Here is a 21,867-nt window from a genome sequence, read left to right on the forward strand (position 1 = left end):
AAGATGTCAGAGAGCATAACGGCATGTCTTTCTGTATTGCAACACTCACTTTTTTTTGTGCACATAAATTTGAGTGCAAATGCATTAGAGTGATTTATCTTTTACTTGGAAAACTATATGATATGATATAAAAATGAAGAAGAAATACAGTGTATGTAGGGGACAGGTAACTGTCTGATGAGCATTAATCCTCATGCAGGAATTGATATAATCTTTTATGAAAATTATGTAGAAATAAAAAGTTATTTAAAAAAAAAGCAAATTTAGGAAAAAAATATTTATTTATTTATTTTTCTCATAAGACAACATTGAGCAAAATTTGTAGGATCTACTGAGACTGGTGAATTTGTTTGGACTTTTGTGCACACAGATGGAGGTAAACTCACCAGAAATCTAGCCCCAGTAGTATCACCTGGTGGTGAAAGTGTATAATTGCACCCTAACTTTGAATGTTGGCATGTAGGAGGCAGTGTATCCATATCAATGAGATGGTCTTGGATTCCTTCTTGCAGCTGCAGCCTTGAGAGTGTGGGTTGCTATTGTGTGTGTGTGTGTGTGTGTGCGCGCGCACACACAGCTTATCTAGCTGCCATATCCATCCCCCCGTAATAAGCAGAAAGAGCAGCTGCGTACCTCTCCTCCTACGCCCACCCACCCACTTTGCTGCACAGAGCAGAGGTTGGGAGGGTCACTTTGTCCTTGAAAGCTTTGGATGCTCTGAAGGACAGCATTGCTAGATAAAGACAGCTCAATTATTGCGTATGTGTGTGTGTGAGAGAGTTTTTCTGTTTGTCACGCCTCTTCAAACGCTCACATTCATCATACAAAATCTATTCAAGCTGAGAGGATATAATAAAACACTTTATAAAATAGTGTAAAAAACAGCACATCGAAATATTCTTCAGAAAAACAGATTCAAAAGTGACACTTAATGGGATGTTTGTTTGAAAACGTAAACATAATTACATTTCAAAGATAATTACAGGTCTGTGGCTTACAAAATAGACGGAGTTGGTGGCAAATTGTAGACATTGAGAGGTTCAGCAGACTGGGTGTATGAGGAGATTGTTAATCAGCAGGTCCCTGCAGTGTTCTTCTTAATGAATATCATTCAATCACAGCACTGAATGTTGAATGAACATGTTTCTTTTGCAGTGTGCATATGCTGAAATCCCAAGCATCCAACCTGCTTAAAAACCATTCTGAGGCATTTTAGTTTGTTAGATTATCTTGGGATGCCAGACGGATGGTGTTTGTTACATAGTAGATGAAGTCATTAGTTTTCTCCCCCCTCCATTCTTTTCTTCTTTTACCTCTAAATTATGTTGCCGAGAACTCCACCCATCTGGCACTTCATTGAGTTAAAAGAAACCCATGGGTATCTAAAAGAGCTGTCTGACCCAGATTTAGTCAAACTACACTCACTAGCTACTTTATTGGGTACATTTTGCTAGGTTAAACACCCCTTTGTCTTCACACTGTCTTAATTTTTAAAATATATTCAACTGGAATTGAGTGGAGGAAACATTCCTCAGAGATTGTGGTCCATATTGATGTGATAGCATCACACAGGTGCTGCAAGTTTGTCAGCTGCACATCTGTGATGGCAATCTCCCATTTGACTAAATCCCAAATGTGCTCTGCTGGATTGAAATGTGGTGACCGTGGTGAACTCCTTTTCATTTTCAAGAAATCAGTTTTAGATGATCTGAGCTTTGTGACTCAGTTTGCTCAGTTAAATCAAACTCTGAACCTACTATAAGAATGTCAGAATAGAAATCAAGAGTTATCAGACTAAGTGATGCCCAGTTTTCTTATGTAACTTGTACACCTTGATTGTATAGAAGTTATTTAAGTTACTGTTGCTTTCCTATCAGTTTGCAGTCCGGCCAGCAGATTGTGGCAACATGTGGGACCATCTGGCACCAACAACAATTAAACTTTCAAAGTCACTTCAGTCACCTTTTTCCCATTCTGATGCTCATTTTGAACTTTAGCAAGTTGTCTTGATTATGTCTACATAGAGGCATGTTTGGAGGGGGAGGAGCTTGGAGTGGCATTAGCCCACCCAAAATTATTTTAGCTTCTTCTTATTTTGTACATTAATTGTTTTTTTTAATAAATGAACCCATTGAACAATATATCAGGAATCAAACTCATCAACAGCTGCCTCATTAAAGAGACGAGAAAAAAAGGGCCATTCTATATAAAGAGTGTGTTTACTTTAGGCACTTTGAATACATTTTGATTATATAACTTGTGAACTATTAAGCTATTTAAGTGCAGTTACAACTTTTACTTAGGTTAAGTCTAAATACTTTTTTTCCACGTTGCAAAACAATTGTCCAACACAAAATTCTATGTAGAGCATTCTGCAGCACCACTTTTCACACAATAAACTTGTAATAAAACATAAGGTTGCACACCAAAAATCATACCCAATAATTTCTGTCAGTTTTCTGATCTTTTTGCTAATCAAATATTTAATATTTAATCGTTTGCTAGCTGGCTGAATCGTTTGCAGACGCAAGCTGCCTGACAAAGGTCCTGTTCCAGTAAGTAGGAGAAAATCTTCAAAACGACCTCATCTGGAAGCTTCTGCTGCAGATATTGCTCTGCTGGTGCTGCTAAAAATATACAGAACACACACACACACACACACACACACACACACACACACACACACACACACACACACACACACACACACACACACACACACACATGCAATCATAAGGTAAGATTTATGAGAATCGCTTCACTACAAGAACATTAAGTCATGCCATTTAATAGATTGGAAAAAAAAGAAAAAGGAATCACTGTCCTTGCCCAGCTGCAGACATTTAACACACACCTGGCAGGTCGCTAATCAAATATCCCCCTATACTGTGTTCTTGGTCTCTGCCGTGCCACCACATTTAAAAAATCTTAAAAATGCCCCAGATTACATGTCTAAATGCACTGAGCTGCTACCATGCGATTGGCTCATTAACTATTTGCATTACCAAGCAGCCAAACAAGTATACCTAATAAAGTGGCCAGTGAGTGTATAATTAGTTCTTTTGTGGTCATGTTTGCATGGATTGCTGCAGAGCATAGCTCAGGTAACCAGGTTTAGACACGCCACTGAACGCTGTGTGTACTTTGTGCTGAATAGTCAACTGATACTATTGTGATTGAAACATGTTGATTTATGTGTAACCTTAAAAGACAGGTGGGAACATGTATGCATGCTTTCTCTTGGGTCAGTGATCAGTCTGGAATCATCAGTGTCTGAACTGCTCAGATTGTGGCGACATAGATATATATAATTTTATAAAAAGCTTTAAAAGGTTTTGTGACTTGCAGACCTCTGGTCTCATGGCCTGGAAGTCCAATCTTGACCACTTGTACATGTACATCCCTAACAGAGATCTCAGACTTGCACAGAGACAAGCATCAACTTCTTTGTTGAACTGACCAACATCTTTATATAGAGGATCATCACCTCTGTTGAGAGCTGGGTCTCTGGATGCTATTTATTGACTGAAGAGCAGTCTTCAGTGGAAGCCTTCACTGGCTCAAGCCCAAAAAACACAGCATCAGATTAGGAGCACAAACAGAAGCAAGAGCAAGAGCATTGTTTATTTTAACAATCACTGTGTTTTGCAGACTCCTGGGTCGAATTGTCAAAAAAGAGTTCTCAGCTCTTTTGCCTTTCACTTGGTTGCCTTTTGTGTTTTTTTTCTTTCCAGTCTAAGTAGATAGAAAAATTTTCCCAGGTAGTGATCAAAAGACATGATCTGAGGCATCATTTTAAGGAATTAGCAGCCTGTTTGTATGGATATAATATGCAATCAAGGCAAAAAGTCCGTACCTGTAAATGTGCGTAAAAGTCAGCACTCTTGTTTTCCATCTAGACTTAACGTATTGACCAAGGAATACAAGATAACACGGCTGTTCTTTGGAGAGGTCCATGTTGGCTGCTGACACGAGGAACTCTCTGTCCGGTAAATCTGTGCTCGAGTCTTAAACAGCCCGAAGCGAGCTGCGAGGAGAAAGAAATCCCTTCTGAAGTTACGGGTGAAAAAGGCATATAAGAAGGGGTTGGAGCACGAGTTGATGGGGTAGAATAGCACCAACAGTAGCTTGGAGTCTGAGACGGTGATGAGAGGGAGCTTGAGGGCAGCTGAGATGGCGAAGAAGGAGATCGGAGCCATGCAGATGAAGTCTGTGAAGATGAGGACGGCCATGCGTTGAGCCACACGGGTGTCGGCGTGGGCTGCCGCTGATGAAGGCTTGCGAAAGGTGAGGTAGATGCTGAGGTAGCAGCCGCACACACAGAAGAACGCCAAGATGTTGAGGAGGAGAAGACAGACCACGTAGAACTGGGAGACTAGGGACTCAACATCCATGGGGAGGCAGATGCTCACCTGCATGAAGAAATTAAAAAAAAAACAGTATTCAGGGGTCTTGACACATCAACAATATAAACTATGGACTGGCAGGCTAAATTAGCAGACACCTACAGTATTAGGAGTAGTAGTAAAAGTAGTAAAAGTAGTAGAGCAATAAAAGTAGAGTGATGGTTGGCTTAAGAAAGGGATTCCTAACAAGGAGTGAAGTACCCCCCTGTAGTAATTGTATCAGCGTGTAGTGGCTAAATTTAGCACTCACTTTGCCATAGCTGCTGATCCCAACTGTGGGCAGCAGTGCAGCCAGCAAGGAGAAGATCCAGCCTATTGTCATGATGATGCAGGCGTGTCTCAGGCGAAGTTTGCGGTCAAGTCGCAGAGCATGCGTGATGGTGTGCCAGCGCTCCACGGTGATTGCTGTTAAGGTAAACACTGACAGCTCACTGGCGAACACCTGTAAATGTCACACAGACACACTACTTTATAATTCAAACACATGCTTGAATGACCGTTGTCACTATGTGATGTGATGTGATGAATACACACCGTGAAGAAGCCTGCAGCATTGCAGCCCAAGCCCATCTGCCAGTCTATAGCATAGTTGTAGTACCGTCCACGTGTGAGCATATCCACGGTTGCTATGACTACCAGGTAGATGCCCATGCAGAGGTCAGCAAAGGCCAGGTGGCACATGAGGAATCGAGGAACAGTCAGCTTATAGCGGCTGCCTGATCACAGATAAAGAAAACAAATAAATAAATATGAGCAATAAAATCCACTTAGCAGATCCAAAGTACCAATGAGCCATAACAATAAATATTAAATGGGTGAATAACATGGTAGCAATGGCATTAGCACCTCTAACGGGGTTGTAGGATATGTTAAGCAGCAAATGGGCAGTCACTTCTTTATTTCGCTGCTTTGGAAATGTGAAATGTGGGCAAGTGAAAGGAAGTTTCCAGACAATTTGGAGTAAACGGTGATGGCTAAACAGCTGGGTTAGAGCATTTCTGAAACTGCATGTCTTGTGAGGTGCGCCTGAGGCTTTTCGAAGCCCATGGCAAAGGATGGTTATTCCATGTGTCTAATCCCTCAGAATGGCTACAGTTTCCCCAAAACCTATGTGCTGCACATGAAAGAAAAGGTTTCAGAACCCACAGGGCATCCAAGCTTATTTCACACAGATATGTGTAACTGCAGACTGATCAGAGCAGCAGAGCCACAGCTTGGGTTCCACCTGCCTTCTCTGCTGACAGTACCCAAATTCAAAATATCTCAAAATGTAAGGTTATTGTCTCAAATATTTAAAGTAGGCATCTCAAGGTTTTGACTTACTAACTAAAACTTCTGAGTAAGTTGAACTTTTGAGATACCTAACTCAAAAAATTGAGTTAATAACCAAAAATGGTAAATTATAGCCAAAAAAAGTTGTTTTTTAGTGGCAGAAACAAGCTTTTATACATTTTGGTTAAGTTTAGGGGGAAAAGTCCTCGGTCAGGTTTCGGGAAATGGTCTCTGATAAAATAGATTAACTGACAATGTAAACAATGTGTTAAAAAGTTTTACTGGGTTTACTTTAAACCAGAAAGGCCTAAAGATCTGTCAGTTCCAGTGATCTGTTCCAGATATAAGTATCCAAATACTTTTTAAAATTACATAACATACCTAACAATACAAGGAGAACTACTGCGTTGCCCAGCAGGGCGAGGACAGAGATGATCCAGATGAGGATGCGTAAGGGGGTAGCAGACATGATATCTTCACAGGGGTTAAAGTCATCAGGGGCCGGGCTGCAGGTGATGTTGGTGGAATTGGAGCAGTGTTCCCTGAAGAAGTGCAGGTTATTTTTAGCCTCGGGGTTGTCACATAGTGGGTGCCATCTCGATCTAGTACACAACAATACACACAAAGTGGACAACACAGGGGGTGAACAAAGTAAATGAGTTTTGTTTCAGCAACTGTTGACTCAGTGGCATTTAACCAGCAATGGACAGATAGGATATTAAAAAGACCATAAAACAAATCAACCTCCACATTTGTGTACATCCATGTAAGGGTTCATCCCAGTGTCTCCCAACATTTTCCTGGCATGCCTCACTTCAAAAGGGAAAAATACTTCATGCCTAACAGCCCACATTATTATTTAGGATCCAAAACAGCATCAAAAATCTTGTTTGTTATATTTTCGCTTACAAAAGAAAATCAAATTCATTCAATTTAGTTTCACTCCATAGTTTTCTCCAAGCCTTTTTGCAGAGTCTTTATACCCCACAGTGAGAGAGCCACTGGATTGAAGTGACTGAATATAAGCTTCACAGACAGTTCACATTGTAGTGCCACATTTAATAAACAGTAAGAGTGGTTTCAATCCTACCAGGTGACTCTTTGCAACAAAGTGAAGAAGCACCTTCCCCCAAATCTCATACAATTTCCAAAAAAACGTCTTCAGGTGTCTTTCGACTGGTAGAGCCCGTGTACCTGTTTCTGTGCATGTTCAGGAAAGCGCAGCAGTGTGATGGGTATGTCAGCTTTGCCTGGTGCAGTTTGGTAAAGAGCTGAATAGGAGGAAGTTCTTTCAGGTTGAAGGCTGACTCGGCGATCAGCCTCTTGAGGCCATCAAGGATCGAGTCTGGCAAAGAGGTGAGGGCTGTTTCGGAGACGTCTCTGCAGAAGCAAGCGGAGAAAAAAAAGTGAGTTTAAATTTTTATTTCAGAATCAATATTATGCTTAAACGGAGAGTTCACCTCCACGAAGCAAACAGACATACTTTTCCTCTGGGTTCTAGTGGCATTTATTGATGTAATTCTTTTGGTGAGCGCTGTTCGGTTTTGAGGACATTTCTGGTCAAAATTTCTGTCATTTTTCGAAAGTAATAAAGTCTTTCTTTGAGATAGTGTCTAAAAACAAAATTTAAAAAAACTCAACAAACCTTGTTTTCTTTCTACTCAACTTTACTCATCGACCACATCTCAAAAACCAGAGCTCAACTGAAAGAAAAGGGCAATATTTTACTATGAAAATCTTAAAATGAGATATTTTTCATGGTGAGAGTGGAGTGAGAAACAGAATCCAAACCAAGAGGAACATAGAAAATAGTGACCCCCTCCTCCCCAAGAGTTCAAAGGTTGGTGGTGGATGAGATGGAGCTCCCTAGATAACCTACACAAGGTTGACATGGCCTGAAAGGGAAACTAACATATCACAAGGACATTAAAGACTAGGTACTGGCACAAATAACCAAGAAGAAATAAGACAGATAACATAAGAGAGTGGGCCTTCTTTTGGGAACTTACATAAAGGCCTTATCACCTGGTGGAAGATGGGATTTCCCTGTAATGAGGGGCATGTTCTCATTATAAGACATAATGATAAACCTTAATGGCCTCCATTCACAATTGAGCTGTAATGGAAGCAGCAGAAAGAAAACAGTTCCTCCTGCTCACAGGAAGCTTTGTCAATATTTTTTTGTTGTTCAGTAACCTGGCCACGTTTTGGGAAAGAGACATTTTTCCTTGGTATTTTTTTAAGCTTTTTTGCCTTTATTGGACACCAAAGCTAGGAGAGAGAGTAGGAGAAAACATGCAACAAAGGGCCTTGAGTTGGATTTGAACTCGTGCTGCTGCATTTACAATTTCATTCCTGGTGCCCTGCTTTATAATTTTTAAAAAGTGGTCATCAGCAATGAGTTTCCAGGCTTTCAGAAGGACTTTCTTTGGACCTTGGCTGCTTTTTCACTCAGTTTCCAATCCTCCATCCCTAAAAGTTACCATTTTCACAGGAAAGTTGTTTTTCTTTGTTTAACTACTGAACACTCAGCGATGAATCATTCAAGCATAAAAATGGCACCTAACTCAAGCGATGAACCAGTGCTGTGTCTATACATAACAAACATCTTGGCAAAGAACCAATTCTAAATTGTATCTTTAGGCACTTTGTTACGAGCAGCCTGTCACAGAAACACATCATTTGTTCCAATTTCTTCAACTGAATATACCAGAAATATTAAATTGATACCACAGTTTGACAGGCATAAAATACCATTTTTTAGCCAAGGTGATTCCCTAGCCGAAAACCTGGCAAATCATGTTATTGTGTTCAATGTGTTGAAAAAGGAGGGAAACTGGATAAGTGGAGGAGAAAAGAAGAAGTAGCAGCCCTAAAAACTATCTACAGCAGATGAACAACAACATTTGAACGGCCTGTCCATAAGAAATGGGAGGAAAAAAATCTAGCAAAGATGTGACACAGGGCCTGAGAGACGCATCAGGCCCTTCAGCTGATCCATCTGCTGTTCACTGAAGGCTCATGAGAAATGTTCTCAGTGAAAGGATGGCTGTCAAGAAGCCATTCTTAAGGAAGGGAAACCTGAAGAAAAGGCTGAGGTATGCCAAATTACACAAGAACTGGACTGAAAATCAGTGTGGATGGGTCTTATGGAGTGATGAATCTAAAGGTGAAATTTCTGGTGCAAATCGACTCTCTCTCTCTTGCTTTCTACACTGTTTTAAAGAATTGCTGCATCCATTTACAATTTTCACTCTAAAATATAAGATTTCTGCACAGTACTATAATATTTTTTTATTGTTTAAGCACCTCAAGGCAAGTGTCTTTCAGTTCTGTCATATGTAAGCAAAGGCAATACAGCTAATATCTCCAAAGCTGGGAAACTCACACCAAAACAATCTAGATGGATAAATGTCACCACAGCCCAGAGGAAAAATGCATTAATTTAATTTCGGGGTGAACTGCCTTTTTAACAGATTCTTCTCCTCCCCTTAGTGTGCTGTCTGTAATAGAGATTTGATCAGTTCATAAAATATAAATTTTCATGAAATGCACTTGGATTTAAGAGAAGTGCCAGCTGAATAAAAAAAAAGAAAGAAGCTGAAGAGAAGCTACTGTTTGATTGCCAAGTGACTGCCAGGGAGTGAAGGAAAAAAAAACATCACAGTGATGACAGTCCAAAAGAAAAACAAATAATTTGTCTGATTCTTACTTCAGTAGACATCGGTGTCCCTTTGTTAGGGGAATAAACCGAAATCTCTATTTCCAGGTAGAGTCCATCAGGTTCACCTGACCCTAAACTATTTTTAACCTTAGATCTGTAAAGTTTTTCCAAGTCCGTGCAGATATCATCCCCCACCCCCTGTTTTCTCCAACATTCTGACTTTAATAAGCAATGATAAGCAGGGTGAATCATTTAGGCATGAGTTACTGTTGGATGTCATGCTTACAGTACCACCAACTCACTGGAACCCACAAAGGCATTGGGACTGATGTGAGTAAGCTGTCGGTTGCCTCTTAGGAACCTGAGAGCAAGGGAGAAAGAGAGAGTGGAGTTAAATATGTATGTTTTTTTTTAAATCTTCTGTTTGTAATTGTGTCTCTGCCTGTGACTCACAATCTGTGCATCTTTGTTCCGTTGAAGGCGTCACTTGCCACCTCCTTGATGCCATTTCTGGTGAGCCGTCTGTCATTAGAAAGGGAAGCCAAATTACAGTCATGTGGCTCCAACACAGAACATTTCCAACAGTAAACTTACTTAACTATCAATGCCAATTTTAGTGTTTGCACTTCTTTTGTTCTCACTGACTAAAGCTGTACAAATACAAAGGGTTTTACTGCAACACTGAGTAAAACGTTGATTTGATTGTGTCGCCTTCTACTGCCTCTTCTGCTTCCTACTTTTCTGCTGTTTAACAGTATGGATCTCAGACGCTGCCATCAAAATGTTTTGTTGGAAGGATCCTGTATTTATGGAAAAAACATCCAGCTTCTTCTTGCTGAGTGTTGATTGCATCCTTTTATCCATCTCTATTAATTTACAGCCAGCAGCCTTCTGGATTACTATAGCACAAAGTCTGGTAGGAAAAAAAAGATAATAATAACAACTAGCCCGGCACTGCTGACTGAACTGGAGAACATCGAGTTCTGTAGATAAAAGCTGCACAAACAAAGACGGTTTTGTTCGATTTTTTACCACGCAGTCACAGAATAATAAACTCGCTTTGAAGTCTGGGTGCAGAGAGTCACAGTCTACCAATGATGGCCCTGAAGCTTTGAATTTGAACGAATATTTATTTATCAGACACAGAATTTAAAGTAGACTTTTTGCTCTTCATAAGCTGAAGGCTATGCAGTTTGATTCCCAGTTATCAGAGTTCATAAGAGGTAATTGGGACTGCAGAGTGCATTTCTTGCTGCAGGAATGATGAGTGAGTGGCATTTAGTGATACATACTTACATATTTTACGTGTAAAAGCAAATTTGACATTTATTTCCTTCAACTGGTACCACCCCTTCTGAATTAGCTTAGTACAAAGCCTGGAAGGAAATAGTAATAATAATGAAAACTAGCCTGGCACAATTCAAAGGTTTAAAAAATCCACCTACTCCCTCCTGTAAAACTCATTAGTTAACACATTATATTGTTTTTTTGAAAGTGTAAAACCAAAAAAACAAATCAAAACAGTTTTACACGAGGTTATGTGCCAGACTATTTGTTGGATAGGTGCAGTAACTTCCTGACTGCCTGATAAGCAACTTAAAGCCAAGAAATAGTCAGACATATCATCCCTGTAAAACCACAAGAGCTGAACAAATACAATTTTTATTAGTAGATAAATTATAAATTAAGTTATACAGTAAATTATACAGAAATGTGGCTCTACTGCTGGCTCCTATGTTAAGCTAACTTTTAAGCTAACCTATTGCTGGCTAAAGCTCCTGGTTATCTAGGCACATTAAACAAACAGCTAAACTACTGCTACGAGTAAAGTAGTGCTGTCAACAAAAGTTTTCAAAATCAAAAAGGTCACATTGGCTTTAGTAATATGGGATTGATATCAATAATTCATTAGCAGTTAAGCTGCATCTTCACTACTGGAACCTGTCATGGTTGAACTAATGCTAACTCCAATTTTCCATCTCTACCTACCAAATGACTGCTAACAAAGTTTTCGTAGCCCTCTGAAGTCCCGTTAAAAACTAAACACTAAAACTAAACATCCCAGAATTTAATGGCTTGTAGAATCACCTTGAGTAGCAATAACTTTCGTTACTTGTTTCTGTATGACTTTATCGGTCTCTTACATCATTGTGGAGAACTTTTGGCTCACTCTTCTGCACAACATTGCTCTATTTCATTGAGGTTTGTGGGCATTTTGTTATGCCCAGCTCTTGTAAGGCACCACCACCGCATTTCAATCAGGATGACGTCTGGACTTTGACTGGGCTGTCGCAGTACCTTGATTCTTTTCCTTTTTCATCCAGTCGGTTGCAGATTTGCTGCTGTGCCAAGCATTAGCGGCAGGACAGATGGCCTCACGTTTGACTCTAGAATACTTTGGTATATAGTAGAATTCATGGATGTCTCAGTGATTACAAGGTGCTCAGGTTCTAACAAGCTCAAATCATCACCTCTAAACAAAATTGTCTGATAGCTACATTGAGGTTTTTGTGCTTTTATGCTGTGTTTGGTTTTACCAAAAACCAAAAACCAAAATGTTCTTTTTTGGTTTTACCAAACACAGCGCTGTGCATTTTGGCTAAGAGTCCTGAACACCACCACCTAAACATCACGTCTGTGTATTCAGCACTATTGCTATTTGGTACAAATGAAGTAGAGGTAAATAATGAGAAGATGGACAGTACCGGTAGTATCAGCTGCAGTTACTGTCATTAATTTTTTACAGAAACATTACCAATATCTAATTTTTGCTCACACTTTGTTGTCTCAATAACACAATGTTAAAACACACAAAAGTTGAGGTAAGTCTTACTTAGCTAAAACATAGGAGGACCCCTGTGTTGTTATATAAATACATTATTAAATTGTTTTACTGAAGTAGGGTTTGAACTCCTTTAATGCATTTACTTTGTCTGGTGTTTCCCATCATAAGGATTGATTCCCTGCAAAGTGTCATAAAATAACTCTGAGTAGTCAATCATTGATAGTGGAGAGACAAGACAAAACATGTTTTGGTACCTATTTATATTAATCAGACAAAGCTTTCATTGTAAGTGTTCAGAGGCCATTTGGCTTGAAACTGCATGTTTAGTTTGTAATAAGACATGTTTTTACATCTAGTAGGGAAGTATGTGGTTTGATTTAAAATCTTTTTTAAACTAGCAGCAGTTTTTTTTACAGATGAAAATGATTGAGTGAAAGCATCAAGAAGCCTAAAATAGAGGTAGTTAGGTACCGCTACCTCAAAATTACACTTATGCTTTCATTTTTTTTTCAAAGAAAACAATCTGTGACATATGCAAAACAATTTTAATTTTTTGTTAGATTAATGATCTGCAGCTGAAAAGGAAAGCACAAAAAATGTATAAAAGGCAATACATAAAAGTATGAGTATGAAACATAGAAAAAAGGAGAAACTCAGTGAAGAGGGCAAAGAGCATTTCGTGGAACATTCATCACTGTGCATATAATGCCCACTCGGATCTGTGAGGGTGATGTGTTTCTAAAAAAGAAAGATGAATCGCTTACATCTCTGCGAAGGTTTGAGTGCAGAGGCCTCTGAAGGCATTGGCAGGGACTCTCTTTATGTGGCTGTTGTCCTGAAGATCCCTAAGCAGTGCAAAGACCAAAAACTTTAAGATAAATGACCACTATTGCTAAGTAAGTGGTAGAAATACATTTTTGAGTGGAAAAACCCCCAAAACAGCAGAAGGTGTAAAACATTAGGAAGCCTTCAGCAGTGCCTGTCTAATCCACTCTCTTTTTGAAGATGACGGATGTCAGATGGGAGACAGTTTGAATATGGATTTTTAAAGGATGACGGCTAGGGACAGATGGTGTGTGTTCCTGATAGTCTGTTTGGTAAGAACTGCTGAATTCTGACTGCAGTATTATATGATTAGTGGTGTGATTTCTTATGGGAGTATTTAATTCTGTATGCATATAATAGCCTATAAATTCACGTGTGGAGGCGTGTATATGAGATTGTTTTTTGTAATTGTACTGAGACCTACAGCAGAAAGCAGGCGGTGGAATGGATCTTGGAGAAGTCTGGAAAAATCCTCAGCCCGGTGTTGGAGATAGTCCTGTGATGTAAAAGTAAAGGTTTAACCACAACATGTTGCTAAATTGTAACCTCTGAAAAGCAGACACTAAGCAGGGAGTAGCAGTGATAAAATCACATACACTGTCTCATTCATTGTAATAAATTAGATTACAAAAATAACAAACACATGCTGATGTTCAGTAGGCGTCTGCCATCCTAACATAACTTAAAGACGCTTCTTGGGAATCACATTGTTGGTGCAAAAATGCCATTTTATGTTCATTGCTCTGTGCGCTATCTTTGGCATTTTTTTTTAGATTGAGTTATAAAAATGGGGACAAATTATGTGTTGTTGTGACAGGCAGCTAGTAACAAACTGCCTAAGAATAGAACTCTAGTTTATCCCCCGAGTTAGGTGAATTTGTAATGCTCATCATTCATAGTTTAGCATCAAGTGACTTACAAAACAAACAAACAAAAGAACCCCCATTCTTCTGAAAATGGTCAGTTGGAATAAAAAAACTAAAAAATGCAAACAGTGTCTAAAGAAAAACTTCAGAAAGCCTGGAGAACTATTGCTCAAGACAACTTTAAAGAATTACAATAAAGTCTGGCTCCTTGAAAGCAACATGTATACTAACGGAGAAACTTTCTACTAATAACAAAAGTGTAATGTATCCATTGCTTCCTCCCACATTTTCACTCAGTCTGCAGAAACTCACTTCATATCAGTCTGTCATGAAAACATTTGCATCTATCAGGGTGTGCTGAGCTACTACTGCTGAGTAGCTTGGCTTATTAGCCAGCCAGGTAGCTAATTATACTAAATATATCTTTTGATTCACTCTATGTTGATTAGTGATTTTAAGTCTGAAGCAGCTAATTGGATGTCAACATTATGAAGGCCCTTAAAAGTTTGAGAACTCCTGGATTAAAGGTTAGGGTTCGGGCTACGATGAATCACAGATTTGTGCATGAAATATTTATATTCATGGTTTATGCACAGATTGGTGCATAGGCTTCGTTTACGAATGAGGTCCAACGTGTTTTTGTAATGTAGCCCATTTGTTGTGTTTCGGTCCCTGCTATATTTTTGGGTTTTATTATGTTTCTTTGTGCGTGTAGTTTCCCCTGCTTTCCGTGTTCTCCTGTTACTGTTATCACGTTTAGTCGTAGCCCTCATGTCTAATTGTCTCTTGGTTACATCCTGTTTTATGTTTGGTTTTACTTCCTACTTTTCCTCCTTATTGTGATTGTTTCCCATTCCATCATCAGACTGCCTGATTGTTTTCAACTGTGTTTCATAACCAACCGGAAACCAGCTGTTACCCCTGTCTGTGTATATATGTAGTCTTGAGTTTCCTCCGGACTTTGATTGCCAGTAAGATCACATTTGATTTCTCGTGTTTCCTTTAGTGGATCAGGAAACAGGATCAGCCGTTTAAAAGATTCTAAATCAGGTGTAGGTGCCAATACAGCCTATTTAAAATGTTTTAAATTCACCCATTAACCGGTGTACAATTTCAGTCCCAGGACCTTCTCACTGTGAGGCAAGAATTACTTTCATATGGTCAACTAATACCTGTGAGCCAAAAGCTCAGGCCTCAGGCTGCTCAGACAGTTTTTTTTCTACTTTTGGCTCTGTGTGATGTTAAAGAGGGCCGGAATTCCTATTATGATCCTCATACACAGGTCTGGCTCTAAGTCTAAAGCCTCACCCACCTGCTGATAGAAGATGAAATGGCTTATTTCCAGGGGCTGCATAAAGGCCCAGCATAAGATGAATAAGGAGTATTTTGAACTACAAATTTTGCAAAGCTGGAATAACAATATGGAGCTGGAAAAGAGCATAATAACTGCCCCCACCCCACCTCCATGACCCCCAAGTAAACTTTTTGAAAACAAACTAAACTTGCGCTAAGGTGCCCCTCTTTAAAAAAGTAATCGCTTTATTTTTTTCCATCACAGATTTTTGTTTATGTGTCCCAGTTTTCACAAATTGGGACAAACAGTAACAGTTAAGAATGTCTGTAAGGGATTTGAGCGCTGCAGTGTTCTTTATAAACTGCTACTCTGAGATTGTTTCAAAAGACATAAAATAATACTTTTTTTGTTTGCAACAAATTAAAGTAGCATGCATGAAATGGCCTTTAAGTCATTTTGTGGAAAAAAGACATTTTTTTCCATTTGGGGGATGAAGGGTGACACCGGGGAGCCAAGCTCATTAAAAAATAATGTCTTTGATCGTGCGGGCCATCAGAAGTAGGGCTGTCACCCGTGACCTATTTTGGACTCACAATCAGTTTGAGAGACAAACTGTGGTAGAAATCTGAACTCTCACTGAGTACTCACAAGAACCGTAGTCTTGCCATGTTCCTGAATGCATCGGGGTGGATGAAACTCAGGTGTTTTGACTTTGTTATGATTCTGAAAGAAACACGTTTAGTCAGATTCTCATTAATATAAATGACTGGTTTGTAATTACGGGGTTTCACAGGTGCCATTATCCTGCCAGTTATACTTACATCTCACTGAGTTCAGGGAGGTTGGAGAAAACAAAAGCCCCGATATTCCTCAGAGCAGCATTTTTAGATATTAAGCTGAAGGAAACACAAGAATATTAAATATATTTTAAAAAAATCATGCGGCCTATTATTCATTCACGTTCATTCTTTGGAGTCTTTTTTAGTCTCCGCCACCCTCGGATGCTTAACTTCTCAACTATTTGGGTGATCTTCCTCAGAGGCCGGAGCTCTTCATGTTCCATTACAAAGACTAAACACACAACCATGTTGGATAAAAACTGCTTTATGCAGTCAGTGGCTTTTAGAAATCAGCATACTCACATTTTGGTGAGGTGAGGGAGGCCAGAAAAGGCAAAAGCGCCGATACTCTCCAGCAGGTCGTTCTCAGAAATGGTCCTATAGTTGGCAGTAATGACGAGTAAAAGAAAAAGTAAAGATTATAAAAATTATTATAGGAGGGTTTTATGTAATCGATGTCTAAAATCAGACAGAATCCTCTGATTTTTCCTGTAAAGTTATTAAAAAATAAAAACAAACTTTGGGTGTAGGATAAGATAAGATAAGATAACCTTCATTAGTCCCACACGTGGGAAATTTGTTTTGTCACAGCAGGAAGTGGACAGTGCAAAAGTTATGAAGCAAAAATTAGAATACAATAAGAATAAATACAGTACACAACTGTACAGAATAGAATAAAATAAAATACTATATACAGTAGAATAAAATATACAATAAGATAAAAATAGAATACAAATGCTATATACAACTGAGTAAAAATACAACGATGCCAGAAAAGATTATTGCACTTAGTGTTATTGCACATTTGTGGATGTGTGTGTTTGATCAGTTAAAGTCTTTGTTGTGGAGTCTGACAGCAGTGGGGAGGAAAGACCTGCGAAATCTCTCCGTCCCACACCGTGGGTGCCGCAGCCTGCCACTGAAGGAGCTGCTCAGTGCTGTCAGAGTGTCCTGCATGGGGTGGGAGATGTTGTCCAACAGGGATGAAAGCTTAACCGCCATTCTCCTGTCACTCACCACCTCCACTGGGTCCAGAGGGCATCCTAGAACAGAGCTGGCCCTTCTGATCAGCCTGTTCAGTCTCTTCCTGTCCCCAGCAGAGATGCTGCCGCCCCAGCAGACCACACCATAAAAGATGGCTGAGGCCACCACAGAGTCATAGAAGGTCTTCAGGAGTGGGCCCTCCACTCCAAACGACCTGAGTCTCCGCAGCAGGTACAGCCTGCTCTGCCTTTTCCTGTAGAGGGCGTCTGAGTTATGAGTCCAGTCCAGTTTGTTGTTCAGATGAACACCAAGGACACACCCTGGTTAAATATATGTGTAAAACACAGTTTCTATTTGCAATTCCAATGGTTTAAAAATTAGAGATGGACCGATCTGATATTACGTATCGGTATCAGTCCGATACTGACCTAAATTACTGGATCGGATATCGGCGAGAAATAAAAAATGTAATCCGATCCATTAAATATCAAAAAAGCACCTCACAAAACTCGGCTCATAACCGTAGCACGTAGGAGCAGTGTGCTCACGTGATAGAGCGGCTGTGTGTATTTGTAGCCTCGCTAGCAAACCAGCATTTCATCTCCGAGGAAGTTATCCCAGAGAGAAGTAAAGCAAGTGTGTAAGTTCATCTCTGAATGTTTGTAAAGCATTACCACGTTAAGCTTAACAACCGATATATGGAGCAACTGCCTCTCTCTCCCTCCCTCTCCTGCGCTACTTCAATCGTGAAACTGATTAATGATCAGCTGATCGGCTTTTCTGTCGCGCGAGTCCGTCTCTCTTCTTTGTTTTTGGCCCACTTTGCACCAGAAAGAGGAAACCAGCGGCTGAACAACAGCAGCACGTTTAACCTTGATAAGCTGTTGTTAGAATTTATTTAATATTACTTTCTAGACCAGGATCCTTTTCTACGCAGCTGACGGCTGGTAACTGTGCAAGGGCGGATCTAGCAAAGTTTAGCCAGGGGGGCCGATAGGGCATTAACAGGGAAAAGGGGGCACAAAGACATACTTTTCTTTCATATTCTCATTTAAAATATATAGCTTTTAATAAATAATTATCTGAATCTTACACCCAAAGTTTTAATCTGATGTAAAATGTATAGAAGTCCATTACTGTATATAATAACTGTTAAGTCTAATATACCCTAGTAAGCTATAGTACTTTTTCCTTTGGGAAGGTACCATCTGTGCAGTCTGCAATTCTGTTGAAGAAAGATGTTGAATCTATTTAATTATTCTTGAAAAATAATTTATTTCTGTGCATTTTTTTTTCACCCTGCATCAAATTAAAGTTGATTACATCGATTAAGCATCATGAGGTGGAGGGTGGGGGGTGGTTCCCTATTTTCTTTTGCTGGGAGTTTGCAACCCTATTAGTTAGGTTGCTTAATATTTCTGCTAAGTACTCTTTAAAATACCAGAATAGAAAGGATGGAGTAGGTTTAAGTTTATTAGATTGATCAGTGTTGCTGAACTATGAAATATTTTGGGCGCAGTGTATTTTTTACATACAGGTATAACAGAATAGCTTTAGTGTTGTTGTTTATTTAAACTTGAGTATGAACTTATACAAAATGCAGCAAGATATTAAAAAACAGTTTTATTGATTAAAACACACTATATCGGATTCATATCGGTATCGGCAGATATCCAAATTTCTGATATCGGTATCGGTATCGGACATAAAAAAGTGGTATCGTGCCATCTCTATTAAAAATCAATAAGTCTCTTAAACAAACACTGCAGATGAATAATGAGAATCACCACAAAAGCAACTAAAAAGTTCAATCTATTATCAAAGATTTGTTTATTTTTAGCCTGTGATTGCTTCCTTTTACACTTAAACATGTAAGAGTCAGCACCTGCAACTATTTTCACTTTTGAAGCTGAACAACTGATCCTTGCTTGATCAATATTTTAATCACTACTAATTAAAATGATTCATAGCAGCAGAAAAAAGACCAATTTAATTTGACATCATTGTTTGCTAATTATAAAAGTTTACTGTAGAAATATATTTATGTAGAAACCAAGGCGATAACCTAATTGGCCCCGTGTACAAATTGGCACATGAGTACAAAATCAATATCTATAACTCGAGCTCTTGTTAAATATGAATGTAGACCAAGATGATTGTATTCATTCAATAAAAAAATTGATCCCCCAATATGGGGATCAATTGTTTTATTGAATGAATACAGTGGCATTCCTGGCTGTGTTACCAGGAATGCCACTGAATTATTCCCTGTCTGTTTGGATGATCCATATCTCGTGTGTTTTGACCTCCTCAGCACATTATGCTCCGCATCAAAGAACAAACATAATCGACAGGCGCACACTTACAGTTCCATTAGATGCTGGAGGCTGGAGAGGGCGCCCTGCTGAATCTCTCTGATCTGCATCTGCTTAACTTCCCTGTTGATGCAGAAATAGTCACTCACATTAGGTTTCAGCACTTCACACTGATCACAAGGCTCACAGGGGCTTTGTGTGCACACTGACCACTGAAGGTCAGTTACTCAGTCACGATGAGATTTTTTTCCTTTTCATGCGTGAAACAAAATATACGTGACGAAAGTCTACACGAGTTTCCAAGCTCTGTGCATGTGGTCTTGCGTCCTTGCAGCATACTTACTGCATACTTGTAAATATCCCCACTGTTCCCGAGCCTTGACCTTCGAGCAAAATATAGAGCAGAAGAGAACACACACATCGCCACCTGGGAGATCGCGGCGCATCTCTAGGGATGTTTGCTTCTTCTGCCACAAGTGTGTCCTTGTCTTGAGTGTGTGTCAGCTGTATTTACTCATAGGCTATGTTTTTTTGTTCTGTTTTTTGGTAAGTTAGATTGTGTAAGGCGAAACTGCTCGTGTGTACGTTTAGATAGAAGTTTGCCTAAATGCTTAGGGTGATTCTAATCTTCACCTCACAAGCTAATAACCCAGACTGTCCTGGTGGGAAACTCTGACTTTAAACCCTTCATTTTGTTTGTTTACAAGAAAACCCCACAGGGGGTCTTTAACCTGTGGCTACCTGCTCAGTGGCCAACAATAGTAAGTAGCTGCTGCTGCGCTGCAAGGTGCCGAGGATGAGCAGAAAAGCTTTGCATGCATTTCCCCGAATCAGTAAATGTTTAATGAAACCAACCGAGTCAAGTTGAGAGCAAAACTGAACCACTCGTCCAGGCAGATGAGCGAGGATTAGACAGGAACGTCCGGATGATTATGCACGTTCACGGATGGGATTCAAATATGTAAACATTTCAAAGCTACTGTATAGCTTTAATATGGTGAATGGGTGGTGGGATTTGTAGACACATTTGCTGCTCCACTCGCATGTCAGTTTGAGGGATGTCGCCAATTATACAAATTAAAGTTGCTCCACATAAAGAAATCTGCTCAGACTACAAGACAGCAGAAGCTATAATTTATGTACTTTGTGGATGTTCAGGTTTAAAGTTTCAGGCTTTCTTGAAAGCAAACTTTCAAGCTACAGAAAGAAAAAAGTTGAATTACATCACTGGGTCTATTTTAAACTTAATGTGTGGAGTGTGAGAGATGTGGGTATTCAAAAAGGAATGAAAAACTGTTAAGCTGCATTATTGAATATCTGGGATCATGTATTTTGTAAAGCTTGGTCCATGATGAAGGCAAAAAGGTTTCTTTTTGGCTCTGTTGCTTTGGACTTGATCATTCCTTAGTTTTTCTAGCTCTTGTGAGTCTCAAAGAAAGAAAAGTGTAAGCATGCTATCAAATACTGCCTTCAAACAATTACCAGAAAAGAATGGTGATGGAACGGTGACAGGTAGACTTCATTTAGAGGGGAAGGGGAATAATGTAATCCGAGGAAAACTGGTACAAACATCTTCTTATAAACTTTTCTTGACAGAAAACAGAATACGAAATAATTAGGACATTAGCAGAAGCATCACTGGCTTCCCTTCCTTCAAATTCCTGCATAGTTGTTTCCAGGTACTGCCAGTCCTGTATACACAGATGCTCCCCGAGGAACAAAATATTGACTACAAGTTAAAGCTCCTTAGATTATGGTCCAATCTTACACTGAAAAAACCAAACAATTTTTTTATTTCAATAAAATCCGATTTGAGTTACATAATTGTCAGAAAAGTTGAATTTAATTTAGACCGACAAAAATTTACAAATCTATCAACGTGAGTGACACTGGATTGAAGGCTTTCTATGGTCTGAACAATCTTATTTTTCACCACTCCAGCGGTGTTACACTTTAAAGATTTCATCACATTAATTGAATGCATTTTAATGAATAGTCTGCTTCTTGAAAATACAAAGAAAAATAACAGCAAACAAACAGCTGACAGTATCATACATTAAAGTTTCATTCCCCACAGCGCTGTATTAAAATGTTACAATGATGACGATTAGGCGTGGTAGTTTAATATAATCTAACACTGATGGCAAAAAAGTAAACATCTGCAACGCAACCAGTACGTCCTTTTTGTTTGTGAGTCTGTGTGCGCTTGCGTGTTTGTGTGTACTCACAGGCATTGGGCGTTGGAGATGTTGGAGGGAAACGCCGTGACTCCAAACATCACCTGGTAAGACAGGCACGAGGTTTGTTTAGCCAAACTGGGATGAAATCCAGGTCTAATGTCCATTTCAGAGCCGCGCGCCGAGGCTGCTGCCATCTTTATCGTAACGATCAGCAGCATCATTAGTGTCATTACCAGCATCATTTCAGTCTGCCTGGGTCCACAGAGTGGTTTCACTTTTCTAGTTTGTCTTCTTTTGTGTATTTTACTCTGATATTGTCTCTGGTCCACACTCCACATTTGATATGAACGCTTTTGCCCATCTGTCCGCTCGAGGGTTCGGCGCCAGGTCAGCTAGAGAGAAATGTGAGGTGTTTTGGTGTTTTCTGTCATGCAGTA

At 39.5% G+C, this 21,867-nt stretch overlaps 1 protein-coding gene across 6 annotated transcripts; it reads right to left on the minus strand.

The window, feature by feature from the left end:
* Positions 1-305: 305 nt before the first annotated feature.
* fshr (follicle stimulating hormone receptor) lies at positions 306-21,867 on the minus strand. Of its 6 annotated transcripts, none has more exons than XM_031750696.2 (15): positions 21,479-21,867; positions 19,302-19,373; positions 16,255-16,329; positions 15,934-16,008; positions 15,761-15,835; positions 13,377-13,448; positions 12,892-12,972; positions 9,796-9,864; positions 9,629-9,703; positions 6,873-7,058; positions 6,060-6,280; positions 4,941-5,122; positions 4,657-4,848; positions 3,857-4,412; positions 306-2,624 (listed from the first exon to the last, which is right to left on the minus strand). In XM_031750696.2, exons 1-14 carry the CDS (start codon positions 21,766-21,768, stop codon positions 3,876-3,878), a joined length of 2,202 nt encoding a protein of 733 aa, XP_031606556.1. In that variant the 5' UTR covers positions 21,769-21,867; the 3' UTR covers positions 306-2,624; positions 3,857-3,875. The 6 variants fall into 6 exon arrangements, with proteins under 6 accessions (XP_031606556.1, XP_031606554.1, XP_039472392.1 ...); XM_031750694.2 differs by having other exon boundaries at positions 306-2,627; XM_039616458.1 differs by lacking the exon at positions 306-2,624 and having other exon boundaries at positions 2,773-4,412; positions 21,479-21,531; positions 21,664-21,867.

This window comes from Oreochromis aureus, linkage group 8 (genome assembly GCF_013358895.1).
Source record: "Oreochromis aureus strain Israel breed Guangdong linkage group 8, ZZ_aureus, whole genome shotgun sequence".
NCBI classification, from domain to species: domain Eukaryota; kingdom Metazoa; phylum Chordata; class Actinopteri; order Cichliformes; family Cichlidae; genus Oreochromis; species Oreochromis aureus.